The sequence below is a fragment of the Lytechinus pictus genome, chromosome 6 (genome assembly GCF_037042905.1).
Source record: "Lytechinus pictus isolate F3 Inbred chromosome 6, Lp3.0, whole genome shotgun sequence".
Lineage (NCBI taxonomy): Eukaryota > Metazoa > Echinodermata > Echinoidea > Temnopleuroida > Toxopneustidae > Lytechinus > Lytechinus pictus.
In genome coordinates, this window is record NC_087250.1 from 27,766,865 (window position 1) to 27,787,643 (window position 20,779).

Below are 20,779 nucleotides of genomic sequence, written 5' to 3' on the forward strand. Positions count from 1 at the left end.
TCCAGTTGCCCAATTGGTTTTAACTGGAACCAATTGGAAACTGGTTTTCAATTGGAACCAGTTGGTTTTAACTGGAACCAATTGGCAACTGGTTTTCAATTGGAACCAGTTGTTCCAATTTCCCTATTGAAACCAGTTGGCCAACTGGTTTCAATTGGTTTTGCCCTAATTGGTTTTAACTGGATTTTGGTCCTGGGTAGTCTCTAGCTTGTCACTTTTAGGTTTGAGAACTTCAGATCTGGGGAGAGAACGAACTTTGTTAATTGCCAGTTGGACTGCCCTGGCCCCGTGGCCCCTGGCACAGAGATGTTTCTGCAAATTCCTGGCATGGAAGGAAAAATCAGGGTCCTCGGAGCAGATACGGTGAAGTCTGAGGGCTTGACTGTAAGCGATGCCGGTTTTGCAGTAACGGGGGTGGCAGCTGGATGAGTGGAGGTACTGGTGGGTATCTGTGGGTTTAGAGTATAGGGTAGTGGTGATAGCTGTTAGACTTTTTCTGGACTGTTACATCAAGGAAGTGGGTTTCCTGTTGGGAGAAATCAGAAGTGAATTTGATGGTCCTGTGGAAAGAATTGATGTGGTCAATGAATGTATGGAGGCTGTCTTCATCCTAGACCAAAAGCTTCGGTCTCTGTTATGTTGGTTGTTCAGCTGAACTCCGTTGGCTTCACTCACCAAATACAGAGACCGAAGTTCTAGCGCGATCTGTACAGGGGACTCAATGGCCATATGTTTATGTACTTAAGATCGGATAAAACGGGGAAGTGAATTTGCGCGACAGCCGAGGTAAGTCACTGTTTTTGTTCCTTTTAACTTGATTTTTCTCCGTTTTTTGGCAATTAATGCCAAGAGGGAATATTAATTTGCATTTTGGTCGCGTTAATTTTCAAATTTTTTATTCATTAAAGACAAAAGTTGAAGAGCCCCGACGGGGGGATTTTGCATTGCAAGTCCCCTAATGGTGGCTGCACGCTAGCGAGCCGTCTGTGTACGAGGAGAAATAAAAAAAAAAAAAAAAAAAGTTAAAAAACTCCTCGAAACAGACGGCTGCCAGCTGTCTATCTTCATCCCTGTTTTTTTAATCAGAATATAAAATGACAGATATCATGAGATGTAGAACAAGTCTAAGATTAAAAAACCGTTTGAACCCGTGAAAAATCTCGAGCGGTTTTTGAGATATGAGTTAAAAGAGCCGAAAATGGGTCTATTTTGTCAATTTTTTTACGCCGGAATAGGGGATTTGCCACGGTGCGCGTTAAGTGAACACACCAAGATCTGTGATGTCACAGTCCCGGGGGGGCCACTTACATTGACGAGTGGATACCATGCGCGACCAAAAAAACACGTAAAAAGGATGTCTTTTTCACGATAGGGCACGTTACGTACGTAACTTGATAAGGGTGTCAAAAACACAAAAATAATGAAAAAAGGGTGTCTATTTCGCTAGGGCAATTACGTGTTTAGGGTCGAATTTGCGGGGATGATAAAACAAAATTAAAATGTTTTATAAAGGATGTCCTTTTTGCCCCAACACTTTGTGTTTAGAGTCCAATTTGCGCGAGGTAACCCGTAACAATAAAACATTCCTGTTCTTGTTTAGGGGTTCATTTCAGGGAATATTTGCCAAGAGTATCGTTTTGTTTCCAATACTTGTTAAGGGTAGGGTTTCACACGCCAATACTTGTTAAGAGGTGCATTTTCAGAATATGGAAATTACGTGTTTAGGGTGCTTTTCGAGACCCCATGGTCGCGCATGGTATCCACTCGTGAATGGAAGTGGCCCCCCCGGGGTCACAGTACACGTACAACTCCCTCATTACTTAGTACTTATTTCACTTATATTCTCACTTTTATAGACTCTATCACAAGGTGAGGTGTTCTCTTTATGAGAGGACAAGTACAGAGGTTTCACGACATTATATCATTGATGAATCGTTTGTCATATGATTAGAATAAGCAAAAAGAGATGTTTTGGGGTATATTTACAGCGTCCAAAAGGGGAAAGTTGTTCATCTATGTGACATATCATAGATCTTGGTCGCATTGCCAATGGGAGGATCTCCATAGCATTAGTGATCTCGACATTCAAATGCTCATAACTCTTCTATTGCTAGTCCTATTTTACTCAAACTTTTGTTGATATTCTTTGATTTTTCTGCTTTCACAAAAGCTAACTTGCTCCAAGAGTTTCATTCTCCTTTATTTTAATCAATGTACTTATTGGTCGCTAGAGATGAGCCACAAGTTCTGCTATCCTTAGGCTTAGCCTGGTCACGTCAGTAACATTTTCTCACGTTTTAGCATTTGACTTCGAGAAAATATTGAATGCTTGAATTTGAAGAAGGGAAAAGGAGGTTACAATTCTCCGATTTAAAATTCAAAGTCCAACATTATTAAGGTACTGAGTGAGTAAATTATAGTAAAATGGAGTGAGGTAAGGCCTTAGTCGTTGGTAATATTATGGCAAGTCCCACATATTCATATTTGTGTAAGTTAATTTGTAACAAATGACGGATAGTGTACTTAAATGGAGCTGGAGATATAGAAAGTGAAATGGGAATTAGCCTACGTCATGACTAGAGTGAAAATAGGGAAATAAACAAGAGATGGCAGTAGATCTACAGCGATTCCACTCATTATATTTGCATGAAAGGAGGTGTTGAAAGTGTGAGGCCGGGCGGGAGAAGTGCCCATTGCAAAATAAAAATTTCGGACACTTGACTGGTCTTCACTTTATTAATTGGACCAAAACAAAAATATATAATCATTCATTGAATCAAATAAAAATCATGTCTATTTCTGAAGTACAAATGTTGAATATTAATGTCATTAAAAAAAGGAATTGAAAAAATATGACCAGTAGATCATGTAGATCTAAACCGTAAACGGAAATTATTTACTTATCATCTCATCAGCTCAGTGGCAAATTGTCCATAGTCTGGACTGGAGTGCCCACGGGTACATTACCGGTACCGCCGCCGTGCACAGGATAACTACTGGCACGGCACTTGCAATGCCTTTTAGTGCGGTTTCTTTTAAACTAGCGATAGCTAAAGATTTTATGTAAGATAAGCTTTGGATATGAAACTTACCAAACGATATAAAGCCAATTTCAATTCCTCTCTGTCTTTCTGGTACTTTATATCAAACATTTTTCTTGATGTTGAAGCAGGCATGCAGCCGATTCGCTGGTTTACTCTATACGCACTGAGAGGGCGCGCGATATTATTTAATAAACTTGCTTGTTTCCGCTTGTTTCCGTCGTTTAGGTTAGATCAGCTGTACTACTGGTTGCGTTCTAGGCGCTCCGCATTTTTTTCGCTGTTCAGCATTATTTTATGATGTAGCGCCATCAGCGATTATACGTGAGATGCCTGTTGATTTTTTTTGGTACAATTTCCTATTATGCGCCGGCGACTTGAATCTAGACTGTTCGATAGGAAAAATTCGCATTTCGATTGTTGTTTGCCTAATTTCCACCGCAGTATTAAGGATCGGACGGAGTAACTGGCTGAGATTTGGAGGTAAGTGTTTAAGGACGTTCCACAGTTATGTTTGTGCGCATTATGATCTGCGCATAGTTTACACTCTGCGCGCTGACGTCACAATGGATGAACGGGTGATTAATTAGATGCGGGTATGCGCTGATTTTTCTCATCTTCTGCACTTAAACTGCAGATCCGATGCGTTATTTCATGAAGCTAAAAAATGGAATTATTCCATGGACCATTAAAAAAAAAAAATATCTACAATTTCAAAATACTTTACTCTTATCTGCAGTGCTGCCAAAAATCACGAATATTACCTCGAGTTTGAATAAATGGGAGAGTGGTTTTGTTTATTTCTTCACATAGATACAAAGCATTGGGTGCATTTTTGGTGTTTCAAAAAGCACATTTGCTCTAATAAAAATGCTGATAGTTTAAAAACAAGCACATGAACCCCTATTTTTTAATGTTTGTACCTCTTAGGTATACCTTCCTCTGCAACTCTGCAAATTTTGGTGAAAATGACATGGATTTTGAATAAAGTGCAGCATTTATTGTACGTTTGTAGTTTGTTACTGAAATTTCACATTTTTTAGATTGGGATTTTGTTATCTCTTACGTCATTTTTAAGAACTGACAGTGCTGTTAAACTTAAAATTGCAAACAAATAGCACTATGAATAGATTCTCCATTCTAACGATACAATTATTAACTCTCTTGCGAAATTTGATGACTTTTTTCACGTATTTTGACTGAGTAATAGAGAATTAAACTCATTGTAGTAATCTTGGACGGTCTAAAAATGCCAAATTCTTTTGAATGCGCAATTCTTAAGAACATCAATTTGGGTGAACTTTGAAGCTCTATAGCAAAAAATCAAGCACATGGACCTATGTTAATTTTTTCATATTTCGAGTATTAAGGTTCTAAAGTATCTATGTGCAAAGTTTGGTGAAAATGGGTGAAAATGACATGGATTTCACTTTAACTGTGGAACGTCCTTAAAATCCATTTTTATTAATAAGATAGAGCACCAATTTTAAAACTAGATTACATTATAAGATTTAGACGAATAAATTTAGTACACTGTAAAGATTTAGGCGTGTTTCATATTCACACATTCTTGGTGATGAATGAAAACGTCAAAGTTCATTATGAAATGACATGCGTTGTGCGAGGTTAGTACAACTAACCTCGCATGCTTGTGTGAGTGGGAGTGTTGGGACTGTATACAATGCCGGATAGATCTGGACCATTTCTGCACAGCGATTTGGAGACCGCTGATTGGTCAATCATGTCATGACTACGTGGTCGCCATACGCCAAAACGGAAACGGAAGTATCGATAGCGGTAACGATATCCTGTCACATTGTATACGGTCTTGGTTCGTGATCGGATCGCTCCAGCTCAGTGTAGCTAGGCCTATTGATCGAATATTATCAAGACGCTGCAATTTATTTTATGCATATTCAAGCGACGCTCCAAAAGGCAGTGGCTGGATGACGTAATTTAATAAGGGTCTTTGTTAAGTTTGTTCTGAAAACGAGCGTACACTCTTCAACAGCACGCATTTCCCATTCAGTCGGCAGATATGTTGGATGTTTTGAAGAGTGCCATATTATTAGAAAGGGTGTCAAATTTTCCGCCGTGGCCATTCCAGTTTTTCTTGCGATAGATTGAACAAGTGCGATCTCGGCAGCGATATTTCTGGTGGAAATCACTTCCCCCTTATCAGATTGTCTGTCTTGAAAAGAATAAAGATTTACCATCATCTTCATTTTACAGTCACCATGATCTCCAAAAGAGTGGAGGTATCACCTAAGAGAGAGAGAGAGAGAGAGAGAGAGAGAGAGAGAGTGATCTCATTGTCAAAACATTTACAAGCAAAGTGTATCATTATCATGTTCTAGATAGATGACACAATATTATTTTAACCCTTTGCCCACCACGGACACCCTCCTGCGCCGCATTAATTTCAAGGTGCAACCTTTAGAGGGGTTTAGCATGGATGGACTCTGCTAATACAGCTCACTTAAGCTTTTGTTTGGAATTGGTTTAGTGTAAAGAAAAGCTTTGCGATGCACTCATCACTAATTTGTGTATGAACAATAGACTAATTGCACTTGGTTTGTATTGTGAATAGAATGTGGCTTGAATCTAACTTGGCTGTCTGCTCTCTGTGACTAGTTGAACAATACAGGCAAAGAGTTAATAATTTTTTTTTTTATTCTTTCTTCCCACCTTTCCTCAGAAGGAGTGTACCGAATATTTACTAGAAGGAGTAGGCCTATTGTTTGCAGAAGATGAATAGCATGATTCAAAGAACAACAAGACTTGTTTCATCTTGTAGACTTCAACTACAGGTGTTTGCAGCATGTCACAGTCACTCACATACAGCAAGGCATAGTGTGATTCACTTTCCTGACAGTCTAAAAACACATGGAGGAGAGGCTAATGTTTCGTATACTGGCAGAGTTTTTAAACCGAATCTGTCAGCATTATCACAACATAGATCAGAGTCAGACATTTGTAAGCTCCAAAGAGCTCTTTGTAGGAATTTGAAACAAAGCTCGTCATTGCTATGTCAGGCGAACCAAGTTAATTGCATAAGTGTCGGTCCAAGGAGACTCAGGGATAGTAGACAGATGTTGAATAGACCGGTGCACCATCATTTCTCAACAAGAGCTTCATATTCTGCAATGAATGTTTGCCGCAAGAGAAGTTATTACCAGTCTGCAGCTACTAGTGCCTTCACATGTTGCAGAGTTCAGAGGTATGGATCCAGCGCTATTGGAAATGAGACCGGTGATCCCCTCTCACCTAAGAGCCCACAGTTCAGATGCTACATGGATCATCTGAGAAATGAGCACCAGGCCATCTCAGATAGACTGCAGGTTAGTACCATTCTCTTTCCTGCAGTAGTATTGAGAGGAATCTAACATTTTATTTACCTGTTCAGGGATCTGTTTCATTAAACTTGTTTTAAACAAATCTGCAAAGCTAATGAAGTCCTTCAATGTGATTGGCTGGTAGTAAATTTGTTATTGAAATGGTTCATTATAATAAGTCTTAATGAAATGGGACCGAGACCCGTTTCCACAAACAGTTGTAAACATTATTGCAACATGCGTACAAACCTTGATTGTGATTGGTTGCTGAGCCATGTTTAAATTCAAATTCAAATTATTCAACACTCATCATAAAAACACATTACAAAATAATACAAGTATTACACAAAGGGAGATATAAGAAATAGAATGACAAACAGAAGGTAGCACTTAATGAGAGTGTCAGAGGTAGCAGAAAGGAGGAGATTCCTTTTATAATTGCTACCCCAACAAAATCCTAAAGTTGAAAGTTGTAGATGTACATAAAAAAATACTACACATGAGATATAAGATATAGCAGTCATATTTTCCCTTTTATTGTTTTGTTTGTTTTAATAGGGAGGGGAGCCGTTGTCAGACTCTAAACAGAAGGAGCTCAGGGGATCCATGATGGAGCTTGGTGAGATCCTTGAGAAATGGAACGAACTGATTTCAATGGAAGAAGAGATCGATAAAATTCAGCATCTTATCCAAGGTAGGTAGTGGTCATGATATAAATGTGATTTTAGAAAAATATGAAAAATAAGAATAAATTTGTGATACATCAGCAGGCATTCTGATTACTAGGAGGAGCCGTAGTGTAGTGGTTCTGACTTTTGCCTTGTAAACAGAGGGTCGTGTGTTCGAATCCCTCCGCAGTCTGGTGTCATTTGGCAAGGCGTTAATCCACACTTTGCAACTCTCGACCCAGGTGCTAAATGGGTACCCGGTAGGATGTGAAAGTCATTGTAGCTTGTCCAGTACTGTGTGCGCCTCACAGGCGACTGACTGGAATAGTCCCCAGGGAGTGGAGGATGCGCACACATTGTGCGCGAAATGACTGATTGAATCCGATGACCTGGGTAATAATATATTTGTAAAGCACGTAGACACGTCGTTCCGATGTATTAAGCACTATATAAAAGCGGATTATTATTGTTATTAACTAAAACTAAAAGTGTTTTTAGTCAATGCTTCTGTGGAATGCAAGTGTTCATGTCCTCCGGCAGTATCCATGACAGTTTATTTCTAATTTGTCTTTAAAGGAAAATGAAACCTTTGGAACAAGACAGCTTGTGTGAAAACAGAAAAATCAAGGAGACAGATCAATGAAAGTTTAAGAAAATTGAATGAAAAATAAGAAAGTTATGAGCATTTGCAGTTTAGATTATTATTGTAATGTAGATCCTCCCATTGGCAATGTGACAAAGATGTGTGATATCACATGTGAACAACTTTCCCATTGTTTCTGTGTATATTTCACTTAAAATGTCTCTTTTATCACATCTATCAGTAGATCTATCAATAATATTTTTATAGGAGGGCTTGTAATACAGATTTTCAAAGAATACATTATGGTTTAACCCTAACTAGGCCGGGCTTTTTTGGCTGTTCTGTGGCCGGGGGGGGGGGGGGGTTGATTCAACCCCCCCCCCTGAGATCTCGGCCGCCGATCGCGCGAGCACCCCAAATTTTTGCATGCTGGTAGTGTGCGATGTAATCTACAAGGCTGTATGGTAAAATTTCCCAAAATAATGAGATTTTATTTTATATGAATTAATTATGCTAATTTATGCATAAATCATACTTTTTGCTCTAATTCACTAAATAAAGCTCCTAGAATGCTAATTTTTGGTAAAAATATTCTTTGCAGCATTCTTAACGATGGCAATTGAAAAAAACTTCGGTTTGGAAATCAATTTCTTTTGTATTTTATTGTTTTATGAATTTCATATGTATTTCTTTGTTTTCAACCTTTTGTTTTTCTTTGTTTTTTTCACCAGATTTATTGCACAACCTTTTTGAAGCATAATTATACTAAAATCAATTGCTTTCAGCTGTTTAAAGTAAAAATAATCATATCTTTATGAATAAGATGAGAAAACTCAATTTGCATTGACTTTGTACACAAAATCACGTTTTGGAACAATTTTTGGTCTGACATGCACTTACAAAATGTTGCGTGATTTCGGAACCGCGTACCTGGGCGTCGTAAATTTGGTCTCAAAAGATGCGCAAGACTTAAAAGTATAAACTCTGTTAGTGGCGCGGTCAAAAAATTTCACGCGGCGGAATGATCGCAGAAAATGTTGAGGGGGGGGGGGTTGATTCAACCCCCCCCCCGGCCATTTTAGGGTTAAGTGTTTGTATCACCATAAGAAGGAGCAAAAAGAGAGATTTAAGGGTATTTTACAGTCCATCAAAGGGAAAGTTGTTCACATGTGACATCACACATATCTGTCGCATTGCCAATTGGAGGATCTCCATAGCATTAGTGATAGCGATATTCAACTGCTCATAACTTTCTCATTATTTGTCCGATTTTTCTCAAACTTTCTTTGATCTTATCGTTTGATTTTTCTCTTTCCACTCAAGCCCACTTAAGTTCCTTGGGTTTCATTTCTCTTTAAAACTAATTGTCAAATTGCAAACTTGTATATTATTATTTGGTCTACCATCAGTTTGTCCACTCACCACAAGGTCTTCTTTCATTTAGTCTAATGCCATTCTGTCTAATAACCAGTTGGTCCAATAGCCATTTAGTAATTATACCATTTGGTCTAATTGGACTAAGTGTTAAATTGTGCAAAGTGAATGAAAATAGTATGGATATTAGACCAACTGGTTATGAGACGAAATGGCCATAGATGAAATGGTGATTAGGCGAAGTGATGATTGGACTATTTTGGGTTAATGGACCAAATGGATGTTAGACAAAATGTTGATGGATGGAATGGCATTAGACTAAATAAAAGTAGACCATGTGGTGAGTGGACGAGTTGGCAAATACCATAATAGTATTAACTTTTATGCAACGGGGCACTGATGTTCTTTGAGACCATTTTCTCCTAATTGATTGGAAGTTTCATGAAGATTGTATAATGTGCAGGTCTCATGCTTGAATGAACCCTGAATTCCTTTTATTCTGTTAATCATTAGATGGTCATGATAAAGAGATGCAGGATCTAGCTCTATCTGAGAAGGATCAACTCCAGGACAGGATTGAAGATTTATCACAAGTGGTAAGACCAAGAAAATCTCAATAGGCTCATTTTTTTCTCAGGTATCGTTTTTTTGTGATGAGCTGTGTGAAGGTATGTGACTATATATATTTTTTTTCTGGTTGCTTTTCTTTAAGCCATATATTACATAATATAACATAATAATTTCTGTAAAATTCAAATTTTCTTTCTTCATTGAGTTGTAGAGCAGTTTTTTAGCTGAACCAGACTATGCTCCACTGTTTTTACCACGTGTGATCGATAAAAAATGAAATAAATGAATATATTTCCTTTGGTTTGAAGGAAAATTGTTCACATGAATTTATTTTGGATGAAAATAGTCCATTTGGATGATTTTTTTAGTAATCTATGCCCATTGTGGATTATGGTAAAATATTACATTTTGCTTTGATGTACAATATATGATTTTTTGCATCATTTTTCATTACATAATTCTGATCTGATTTGGCAGATGCTAATTATCATTTAATGTAGTCATTCTTATTGTCATACAATTCAAATGCTGTTTCAAGGGAGAGGGCCAACAGTACACAAGGCATTGATAGGCTGCACGTATTCAGACCCTTATTTACTGGAGTGAAGAGTTTGCACCACAGACGTGGGGCCAGTTTCATAAAGAGTTACAACTGTTGTAACTTTGCCATTATGGCAACTTCCATGGTAACCTTGATTTTGATTGACTGTTGAGCCCTGTTACCATGGTAGTTGCCATTATGGCAAAGTTACTGCAGTTGTAACTCTTTATGAAACAGGCCCCAGCATTTAATCTTGTCTGATCCATTAAAAGTGTCCTAGACGCGGTAACACAAATCTTTCATTTGATCGTTGAACCGATTTTCATGCTTTATTATGTATTATGTTGTGATCATTATAACAGCAATCAAGCCAGCATATATATTGCATACTCTGCGCTATGCCATTTGCTCTGATGAGGATTGCTCTGCTCTAAATTGCACATACTAATTGAATAACCATCTTCAACCCTGGGTTTAACACTATACCCTATCCAACATACATGTATAACCCTTTATCTTAGATAAAATTAACCCCTGAGTAATTGTCGCAGGAGCAAATGTCGTGTCACTGCAAATCAAGCCATAAATATGATCATGTACATTTAACCGGTGATCAAGTTAGCAAATCTGGGCTCCGTTGCATAAAAGTTACCATCATGGTAACTTTACCTTCCAATGGTAACTTGCATGTAATCCTTGATTTTGATTGGTTGTTGGTCATTGTTACCATGGTAGTTACCACTGGATGACAAAGATACCATAATAATAATTTTTATGCAACGGGGTCCCAGTGTCTGATCAAACCATAAGGTTTGTGTGACAGTCAATTCCATCTCATTTCTTTTGTCTTTCCTCTATAGTTGGTTGACCTTCTAATGTCCTCCGAAGAGACTAATGATAATGATGTCATAATGGAGTTTTCAGCAGGTGTGGGAGGTCAAGAAGCTATGCTGTTTGCCTCTGATATGTTTGACATGTATCAACGATATGCAGATTACAGACGTTGGTCCTTTACAATCCTTGAGTACTTTACCTCAGATATAGGTTAGTAAAAGTCGTATTGTTTGGAACTGGAAAAATGTTGATGAAACGCTCCCCTGTGATAAAGGAGTCTTTGTTATGTATGAGTAGCATGATCATCATGGTATGTTATTTTGAGACGATAGCTCTTTTCTGTCCTTGATATTTTCATCTGGTATCATATTGCAAAGCATGTTCAGATCTTTTCGAACTAATTGACTGATTGCAAACAAAATTGCTAAATGGACTGACTAATCAAGACCAATGTTACATGCGCATTTTGTTCAACATACTAACCAGGAACCAATCAGAAGTGTTCTTTTATATTTACAGGTACTTTTTTTTCTTTTGATCCCCTTTCCTTTCTCTCTCCATATATCTCTTGATCCTGGCAATATGTACGAATGTAGTCTTGGAAGTTTTAATTATACCTAAGATCAATAGTATACAGTATACAGGATATGTTTAAACATTGTACCGTAAAGTGTAATTAATGAAATGTATACTTGTTTTTGTAGTTGTGTAATTCCCATTCATTTCAGTTTGTTAACTAATGTGGATAATTTAAATTAATACCATTTATCTACATGTATCGATCTATTCATCTATCAATGCCTGATCTTTATCTGGATAAAGCAGTTTCTATTACCGAAGAGACCACCCTGTCTAAAAAAATAGATAAATCAGTTACTTCAATTTTTTTTCCTAGGTGGATTAAGGCATGCTACCGTTAGTATCACCGGTGATCAAGCTTATCGTCTTCTAAGACAGGAGGCTGGCGTCCATCGTGTTCAGAGGGTACCAAAGACAGAGAGACAAGGGCGTATACATACAAGCACCATGTCAATAGCGGTACTTCCACAACCTAAAGAGGTATAAACCAAGGGCGTATACATACTATTTCCATGTCTGTAGTGGCACTACCACAACATAAAGAGGTACAAAAACAAGGGCGTATATAAACAAGTACCATGTCAATAGCGGTACTACCACAACCCAAATAGGTATAAACCAAAGGCGTATACATACTAGTACCATGTCAGTAGCGGTACTACCACAACCCAAAGAGGTATAAACCAAAGGCGTATACATACAAGCACCATGTCTATAGCGGTACTACCACAACCCAAAGAGGTATAAACCAAAGGCGTATACATACTAGTACCATGTCAGTAGCGGTAATACCACAACCTAAAGAGATATAAACCAAGGGCGTATACATACTAGTACCATGTCAATAGCGGTACTACCACAACCCAAAGAGGTATAAACCAAAGGCGTATACATACTAGTACCATGTCAATAGCGGTACTACCACAACCTAAAGAGATATAAACCAAGGGCGTATACATACAAGTACCATGTCAATAGCGGTACTACCACAACCCAAAGAGGTATAAACCAAAGGCGTATAAATACAATACCATGTCAATAGCGGTACTACCACAACCTAAAGAGATATAAACCAAGGGCGTATACATACTAGTACCATGTCAATAGCGGTACTACCACAACCCAAAGAGGTATAAACCAAAGGCGTATAAATACCAGTACCATGTCAATAACGGTACTACCACAACCTAAAGAGATATAAACCAAGGGGGTATACATACTTGTACTATGTCAATAGCGGTACTACCACAACCCAAAGAGATATAAACCAAGGGCGTATACATACTAGTACCATGTCGATAGCGGTACTACCACAACCCAAAGAGGTATAAACCAAAGGCGTATAAATACAAGCACCATGTCAATAGCGGTACTACCACAACCCAAAGAGGTATAAACCAAAGGCGTATATATACAAGCACCATGTCTATAGCGGTACTACCACAACCCAAAGAGATATAAACCAAGGGCGTATACATACTAGTACCATGTCAATAGCGGTACTACCACAACCCAAAGAGGTATTAACCAAAGGCGTATACATACTAGTACCATGTCTGTAGCGGTACTACCACAACCTAAAGAGATATAAACCAAGGGTGTATACATACAAGTACCATGTCAATAGCGGTACTACCACAACCCGAAGAGGTATAAACCAAAGGCGTATACATACAAGCACCATGTCGATAGCGGTACTACCACAACCCAAAGAGGTATAAACCAAAGGCGTATAAATACAAGCACCATGTCGATAGCGGTACTACCACAACCCAAAGAGGTATAAACCAAAGGCGTATACATACTAGTACCATGTCTGTAGCGGTACTACCACAACCTAAAGAGATATAAACCAAGGGTGTATACATACAAGTACCATGTCAATAGCGGTACTACCACAACCCAAAGAGGTATAAACCAAAGGCGTATACATACTAGTACCATGTCTGTAGCGGTACTACCACAACCTAAAGAGATATAAACCAAGGGTGTATACATACTAGTACCATGTCAATAGCGGTACTACCACAACCCAAAGAGGTATAAACCAAAGGCGTATAAATACAAGCACCATGTCGATAGCGGTACTACCACAACCCAAAGAGGTATAAACCAAAGGCGTATACATACTAGTACCATGTCTGTAGCGGTACTACCACAACCTAAAGAGATATAAACCAAGGGTGTATACATACAAGTACCATGTCAATAGCGGTACTACCACAACCCAAAGAGGTATAAACCAAAGGCGTATAAATACTAGTACCATGTCAATAGCGGTACTACCACAACCTAAAGAGATATAAACCAAGGGGGTATACATACTTGTACTATGTCAATAGCGGTACTACCACAACCGAAAGAGATATAAACCAAGGGCGTATACATACAAGCACCATGTCAATAGCGGTACTACCACAACCCAAAGAGATATGAACCAAAGGCATATACATACAAGCACCATGTCTATAGTGGTACTACCACAACCCAAAGAGATATAAACCAAAGGCGTATACATACAAGCACCATGTCTATAGTGGTACTACCACAACCCAAAGAGATATAAACCAAAGGCGTATACATACAAGCACCATGTCTATAGCGGTACTACCACAACCCAAAGAGATATAAACCAATGGCGTATACATACAAGCACCATGTCTATAGTGGTACTACCACACCCCAAAGAGATATAAACCAAAGGTGTATACATACAAGCACCATGTCTATAGCGGTACTACCACAACCTAAAGAGGTATAAACCAAAGGCGTATACATACTAGTACCATGTCAGTAGCGGTACTACCACAACCTAAAGAGATATAAACCAAGGGTGTATACATACAAGTACCATGTCAATAGCGGTACTACCACAACCCAAAGAGGTATAAACCAAAGGCGTATAAATACTAGTACCATGTCAATAGCGGTACTACCACAACCTAAAGAGATATAAACCAAGGGGGTATACATACTTGTACTATGTCAATAGCGGTACTACCACAACCCAAAGAGGTATTAACCAAGGATGTATACATACTAGTACCATGTCAATAGCGGTACTACCACAACCCAAAGTGATATAAACCAAGGGGGTATACATACTTGTACCATGTCTATAGCGGTACTACCACAACCCAAAGAGATATAAACCAAGGGCGTATACATACAAGCACCATGTCAATAGCGGTACTACCACAACCCAAAGAGATATAAACCAAAGGCGTATACATACAAGCACCATGTCTATAGCGGTACTACCACAACCCAAAGAGATATAAACCAAAGGCGTATATATACAAGCACCATGTCTATAGCAGTACTACCACAACCCAAAGAGGTAAAAAACCAAGGGTGTATTTATACTGGTATTATATCTATAGCATTACTGCCAAAATCTAAGGAGATGCAACCTATAATGGTACTACCACAGCCTAAACAGGTGCAACTTTCCACAAACATAAAATATTTGAGAATGTTGGTAAAATAGTTTCATAATGTTTTGAAAACTTTTTAGAACACTCTGAAATCATTTTGTGTTTGCTTAATACCCACCTCACTATTGTTTGTCTTATTGGTTAAAAGTTTTATTTATCTTGCATTTGAATCTGTAGCAAGTAGGAAGTATTGTGACATCACTGTCATAGCATTAGTTTACCTCTCCCCTTGTTAGCTACAGTATATACCTGTGCAGCTTAGAATACATGTAGTTATTGGCTAATTCTATGAAGTAAAAAATACCAGCCATTACTTGAAAATAAAAATAAAACTCTAATACCTTGGTCACATTTGCTCTATGGCAGCCATACGGCAAGTAAAGAACAGCCTTTTTAACATTTTTTTTTACCAGCTACATAGGTGATGTGAATAAAAATGAATAAAACGGCTGTTTTCGACTCGCCGTACGGCTGCCGTAGAGCAAATCTGACTGAGGTACTAGTATTAGTTTCATATTCCTGTTGCATGGCCTGAATACATAAAATAGATGTGTTTGGATTACTATAAATAATAAATTGTTCTAATTTCTGTTTTGGGCATAAAATTTTGTATTCCTTTCATTCTGAATTTTTACTCTTTTAACTTAGATTGATCTGAAACTGGACCCTAAAGATCTGAGGATTGAAACAAAGAAAGCTAGTGGAGCAGGAGGTCAGCATGTGAATACAACGGACAGTGCTGTTAGAATTACCCATATACCAACAGGTATTATATATCTACTACAGACAGTGCTATTAGAATCACTCATATACCAACAGGTATTATATATCTACTACAGACAGTGCTATTAGAATCACTCATATACCAACAGGTATTATATATCTACTACAGACAGTGCTATTAGAATCACTCATATACCAACAGGTATTATATATCTACTACAGACAGTGCTGTTAGAATCACTCATATACCAACAGGTATTATATATCTACTACAGACAGGTATTATATATACATGTGGGGGTTTTCTGCCCCTAAGACTACAGTGCGTCCCCAAAAAAACTATACACTTTTGAAATAGCTGCCAAATAAAAAGTATATAACTTCGGGGGGAAAGACTTATATATATGGAAAGCCAATAAAGTCATCAAATGACATCAAAATGTTGGAAAACTATTCATGCTTGAGTGAGCACTACCCACTTAAACAGAGGGTATGAAAATTAGGGTGGGCAGGAATTAGCCTTTCGGTTTCTTTCAGTTTTTGAGAGGCGAGTCCCTTGGAACTTGCAAACTTGAGGGTGTTGTGATGAATTAATGGTCATTCATTATCAATTTAAATTGTTAGAGCAAATTTCATGAATTATCAAATTGAAATTCCATGCATGAGTGAGCGCGAATTGCAAATCTTTAGTGCAGCATTTTAACTTTACAATGTGGATCTCAGCAGTGTGTTGATTGGAGTCAGGAGAATAGGGGTAAGAAGTGACTCCAGTGGGTGAAGTAAGCTGATGGACCTACAGGTCCGCCCCCCCCCCCCTCCTGTTGAGAGTGAGACTGATTGCTATTACATGTACGCATTAAGTGCAGAGCGGACTGTCAATTTGATAATAAATTCTGAAAATTAGGTCATCAACTTTTACCTATCAATCATTTAATCAACAATCTGTTAGTAAATCAACTCAATCAATGTGATCAATCAAATATTCATCTTTTTCAATAAATTATCATTCAAACATTCAGCTTTTTCAATAAATCTTTTCATTAATCATCATAATTAATCAAATTCTTAATAATCATTCAATGGAAAAGAAAGACCCATCAACCATAAGTCACTTGGCATTTAAGTTTTAAATACCATCAAGGAGAGAGAAAGGGGATGGAGGGCAGGCATGAGTACATGACATGTAATTTGTAAGAGAACACAAAGAAGAATGCCCCTTTAACACAGTCTTACCCTATCTCACCCCCAGATACCATCACATTACTCTGACTCTCACAAGCACACTTGCTAAGATCCACATAATAAACTAAAAATGCTACACTAAAATTACAATTCCTGTTTACTCATGCATTACATTTCAATTTAGTAACTCATTAAATTTGCTTAAGAAACCAAAACTGATCTCAATTCATCAGTAATTTATAGCATAACACCCTTAACTTTGCAAGTTCCAAAGGACTCACCTCTAAAAAAACTGGAAGGCTAATTCCTGCTTACCCTAGCAAATGCTAGTCTCTTAGGAGGGGTGAAAGGGGTAGAGAGGGGGGGGGGGGGGGGTTAAGTGTTCTGGTGACCCATATCCCGTCAACCTACTTCCCCCACCTAAGTCCTATCCCTATTCTGACTTCCATGAACACATTGCTGAGATCCACTTGAAAAAGTGAAAAATTGTATTTCATGTTCACTCATGCATTAAATTTCAATTTAATAATTCTTGAAATTTGCTCTAAAACCTAAATTAATAATGCTTGATCATTGATTTATCAAAACACCCTCAACATGTATTGTTACCCTATCCAAAAAACATGTTCATATCACACCCATTCTGAAATCTCTACATTGGTTAAAGGTCAACGATCGCATCATCTTCAAAATCCTTCTCCTTGCATTCCATGCTATTAACGGCTCTGCTCCACAGTACAATTTCAATCTAATCAGCAAATACACTCCTGTCAGGTCCCTACATTCATCCAACTCTGGTTCCCTAGTTATTCCCAAATCCGTTAAGACATGGGGGTTCAAGCTTTTGCTCACGCTGGCCCTGTTCTCTGGAATGATCTTCCCCTGGATATCCGTGAATGCACTTCTATTGACACATTTAAACGTTACCTTAAGACTCGTCTATTCAATGATTCTTACTCTTAATTGTTCCTGAATCTATTACTATTATATTTGTACTTTTTCTCTTTCTTTCTTTCGCTGCGCCTTGTGCACTCTGCCGAGTGGATTCGGCGCATTACAAATCACATATATTATTATTATTATTATTATAAAAGAAAGGTCTGATGAAACACATGACCACCATCCCATGTTATCAATATTTTTTTAACGATACAGTCCTTTATATCAAACGTTAGAAGTTATCTTTATGAATCTTGAATATTTGGTGCATTATACATTATTTTGTCTCGGGTTTGTCAGGTTTGCTTTTTTTTTTGTTCAATGCTATGTTAATTATTGTTTTGCATCTTATGTCTTGTTTTAATTTTCAATCTTACTTCTTTTTAAGTTATTTTTTTTTTAGGATCAAATGGAAGGACAGGTATATTTTGTAAATATCACTGAAATGGGCTACCCTTCATTGAAAAAATTGTTTTGATTTTCACTTATTTTATTTGTGATTTTAATATGGAAAGTAAAAAAACCAAACAAACAATCAAAAACTAGGTGAGAGAAGTAGATGTGAACAATTGAGCATATAAGCAATCAAATTCAAGTTGCAGCATCTTCAACAAGTCTTTGACAAAAGATATATATTTTACTTCTTTCTTATGCCTATTTAGTTCAATTTTGTTTTGATCTTGAATAAGGTATCTCGGCTGAAAGTCAACAAGAGCGTTCCCAACACAAGAATCGTTCGATTGCCATGACGATGCTACAGACTCGAATCTACAACCGGATCCTTGAAGACCAGACCAACTCTGAAAGATCGATGCGTCGTTCACAGGTGGGCACAAGAGGGCGCTCTGAAAAGATTCGTACTTATAATTACCAGCAAGATAGGATCACGGACCATCGGATCAGTCGTAGTATCCATGGAGTAATGGAGTATCTACTAGGATCTGAACACTTAGATGAAATGATGGTTAGTTGTATGGAAGGCGAGGAGTGTCAGAATATACGAGAAAGAATCCTAGAAGTTTATGATATGAGCAAAGAGAACTCAAGATAGGATCACGGACCATCAGATCACTCATAGTATCAATGGAGTATCTACTAGGATCTGAACTCATAGGTGAGATGATGGTTAGTTGTATGGAAGGCCAGGAGTGTCAGAATATACTAGAAAACGTGGAAGAGGGAGGGGTCACTGTTACTAGCAGTTAGACATCATGGTCGTATACAGACTTCCCCAGAATTTCTCTATTGATTTGCCCATTTTACAGTACCCTAAACAAATATATATTTATTCCCTAAACTAAATGTCTCAAATGTTGTATTGTAATGAAAATGTGAAGCTTATACCCTTTCCATGAAATTTTATACCTTCTTACTGGATGTGCTGATATTGCCTGGCTGTTGAAAACAAGACTTTTTACTTGTTATTTTAAATGTGCATTGTGGGCAACTTACTTTTTGTAGTTATTGAACAAATTTACTTGAAATTAAAGCATCTTCAAAATGAATATTCTCTGTAGTTTTTCTTTGATTCCTTGTTTTATACATTATTTTCATCTATTTCGTCTCAAACATTATTATAACCACAAAATCATTATATCAATTTTAGAATCAATTATTCTTTTTATTTGTACATGAAATTTCTAGGAATTTTCTTGCGGTACAAAAGAATTGGTCTCTTATGATTTGAAAGAAGGAATAAAAAAAAAAGAAACCAAACAGATTGTGTGCCAAATGAATCCAGTTGAAACATGTTTATCATCATTAACCTTCTGTCAGGGAAAAAATTTAATAGATTTAATTCCTTTGATTAGACATATGTTCTGACTTAGCCCTAATAAGACTGGGGGGCCCTCCTTGACATTTTTGGGATAAATCTGCCGCACAGATTTTTTTGACCGCGTCATTCGCTGAATTTTTTACTTTCAAGTCTCGCGCAACTTTTGACACCAAAATTGCAACCCCCGGGTACGTGGTTCCAAAATTACGCAACATTTTATAAGTGCATGCAGACACAAAATTGCTCGAAAACATGAATTTGTGTACAAATCCAATGCAAATAGTGTTTAGAGCCAAAATTCATGAATGTATCATTATTTTTCCTTTTACTGCTTAAAATCAATTAATTTCATCTTGTCTATGGTAACAATAAAAAACTAAAAGTCGAAAAACAAAGAAATACATAAGAAATTTAGAATACAATAAAATATATACGAAATAAATGTGATGTTGATTTTTTTACAATAAATTTGATCAGATTCCTATAAAGAGTCTGTGAAACAATATTTAGCATTTTAGGGTCAGTATTTAGTTAAGTAGAGCAAACTGTTGATTTTACGCATAAATTAGCATAATTATTTAGCAATGAGATTTTTCTCAGAATTTGATCTCATAGTTTTATAGATTATGCCATGGGTAACGCGCGTGCCAATTTTCGTTGCTATAGCGTGATTGACGGCCGAGATCATAAGGGGGGGCTGAATCAGCCCCCCCCCCCCCCTCAGTCTTCTTAGGCGTCGAAATGGCCCAGTCTTTTTAGGGTTAAAGATAGTTCATGTGTTGGAAATATTTCGACCCCGGTTATGGTTTGTACATTTGTGTTAGGAATATTAATTAAATCCCAGTCAGGTTGATGCCATATTTTATACAAGTGTTGGAAATATCAGTCTTTAATGCACAGGAAGTTCTCTTTTGTAACAGGAATATTTTACTTCATATGCTTTATGCACTCATCTATTCTTAACATTTTTATGAGTGCTTTCCTAGTTAAGATAGATAGGGTATAATAGGCAGTTGATTTTAGTTTATCAGGGAGATAAGAACCACCTAAAGCTAATACAGACCATAGATCTCCGTTTAGGCAGTAAAGGTTATCTGAGGGAGTCCACGTCGGTGACGAGACTACGAGCCCAGCTGCCGCCCGGTTCTTCATCGACATGCTATTCATGTCAATATCCGGGGCTCGATCTCATCCGT

The 20,779-nt window shown here is 37.5% G+C and overlaps 1 protein-coding gene across 4 annotated transcripts; it reads left to right on the forward strand.

Annotated features, from left to right (window-relative positions):
- The first annotated feature begins 2,314 nt into the window (after window positions 1-2,314).
- Window positions 2,315-19,311, forward strand: LOC129263944 (peptide chain release factor 1-like, mitochondrial). 4 transcript variants are annotated; one of them, XM_064101318.1, is made up of 8 exons: window positions 2,315-2,398; window positions 5,740-6,382; window positions 6,935-7,070; window positions 9,515-9,597; window positions 10,973-11,156; window positions 11,842-12,005; window positions 15,611-15,728; window positions 18,496-19,311. In XM_064101318.1, exons 2-8 carry the CDS (start codon window positions 5,792-5,794, stop codon window positions 18,855-18,857), a joined length of 1,638 nt encoding a protein of 545 aa, XP_063957388.1. In that variant the 5' UTR covers window positions 2,315-2,398; window positions 5,740-5,791; the 3' UTR covers window positions 18,858-19,311. The 4 variants fall into 4 exon arrangements, with proteins under 4 accessions (XP_063957388.1, XP_063957390.1, XP_063957387.1 ...); XM_064101320.1 differs by lacking the exon at window positions 2,315-2,398 and adding an exon at window positions 2,676-2,936 and having other exon boundaries at window positions 4,700-6,382; XM_064101317.1 differs by lacking the exon at window positions 2,315-2,398 and adding an exon at window positions 3,440-3,524.
- The last annotated feature ends 1,468 nt before the right edge of the window (window positions 19,312-20,779 follow it).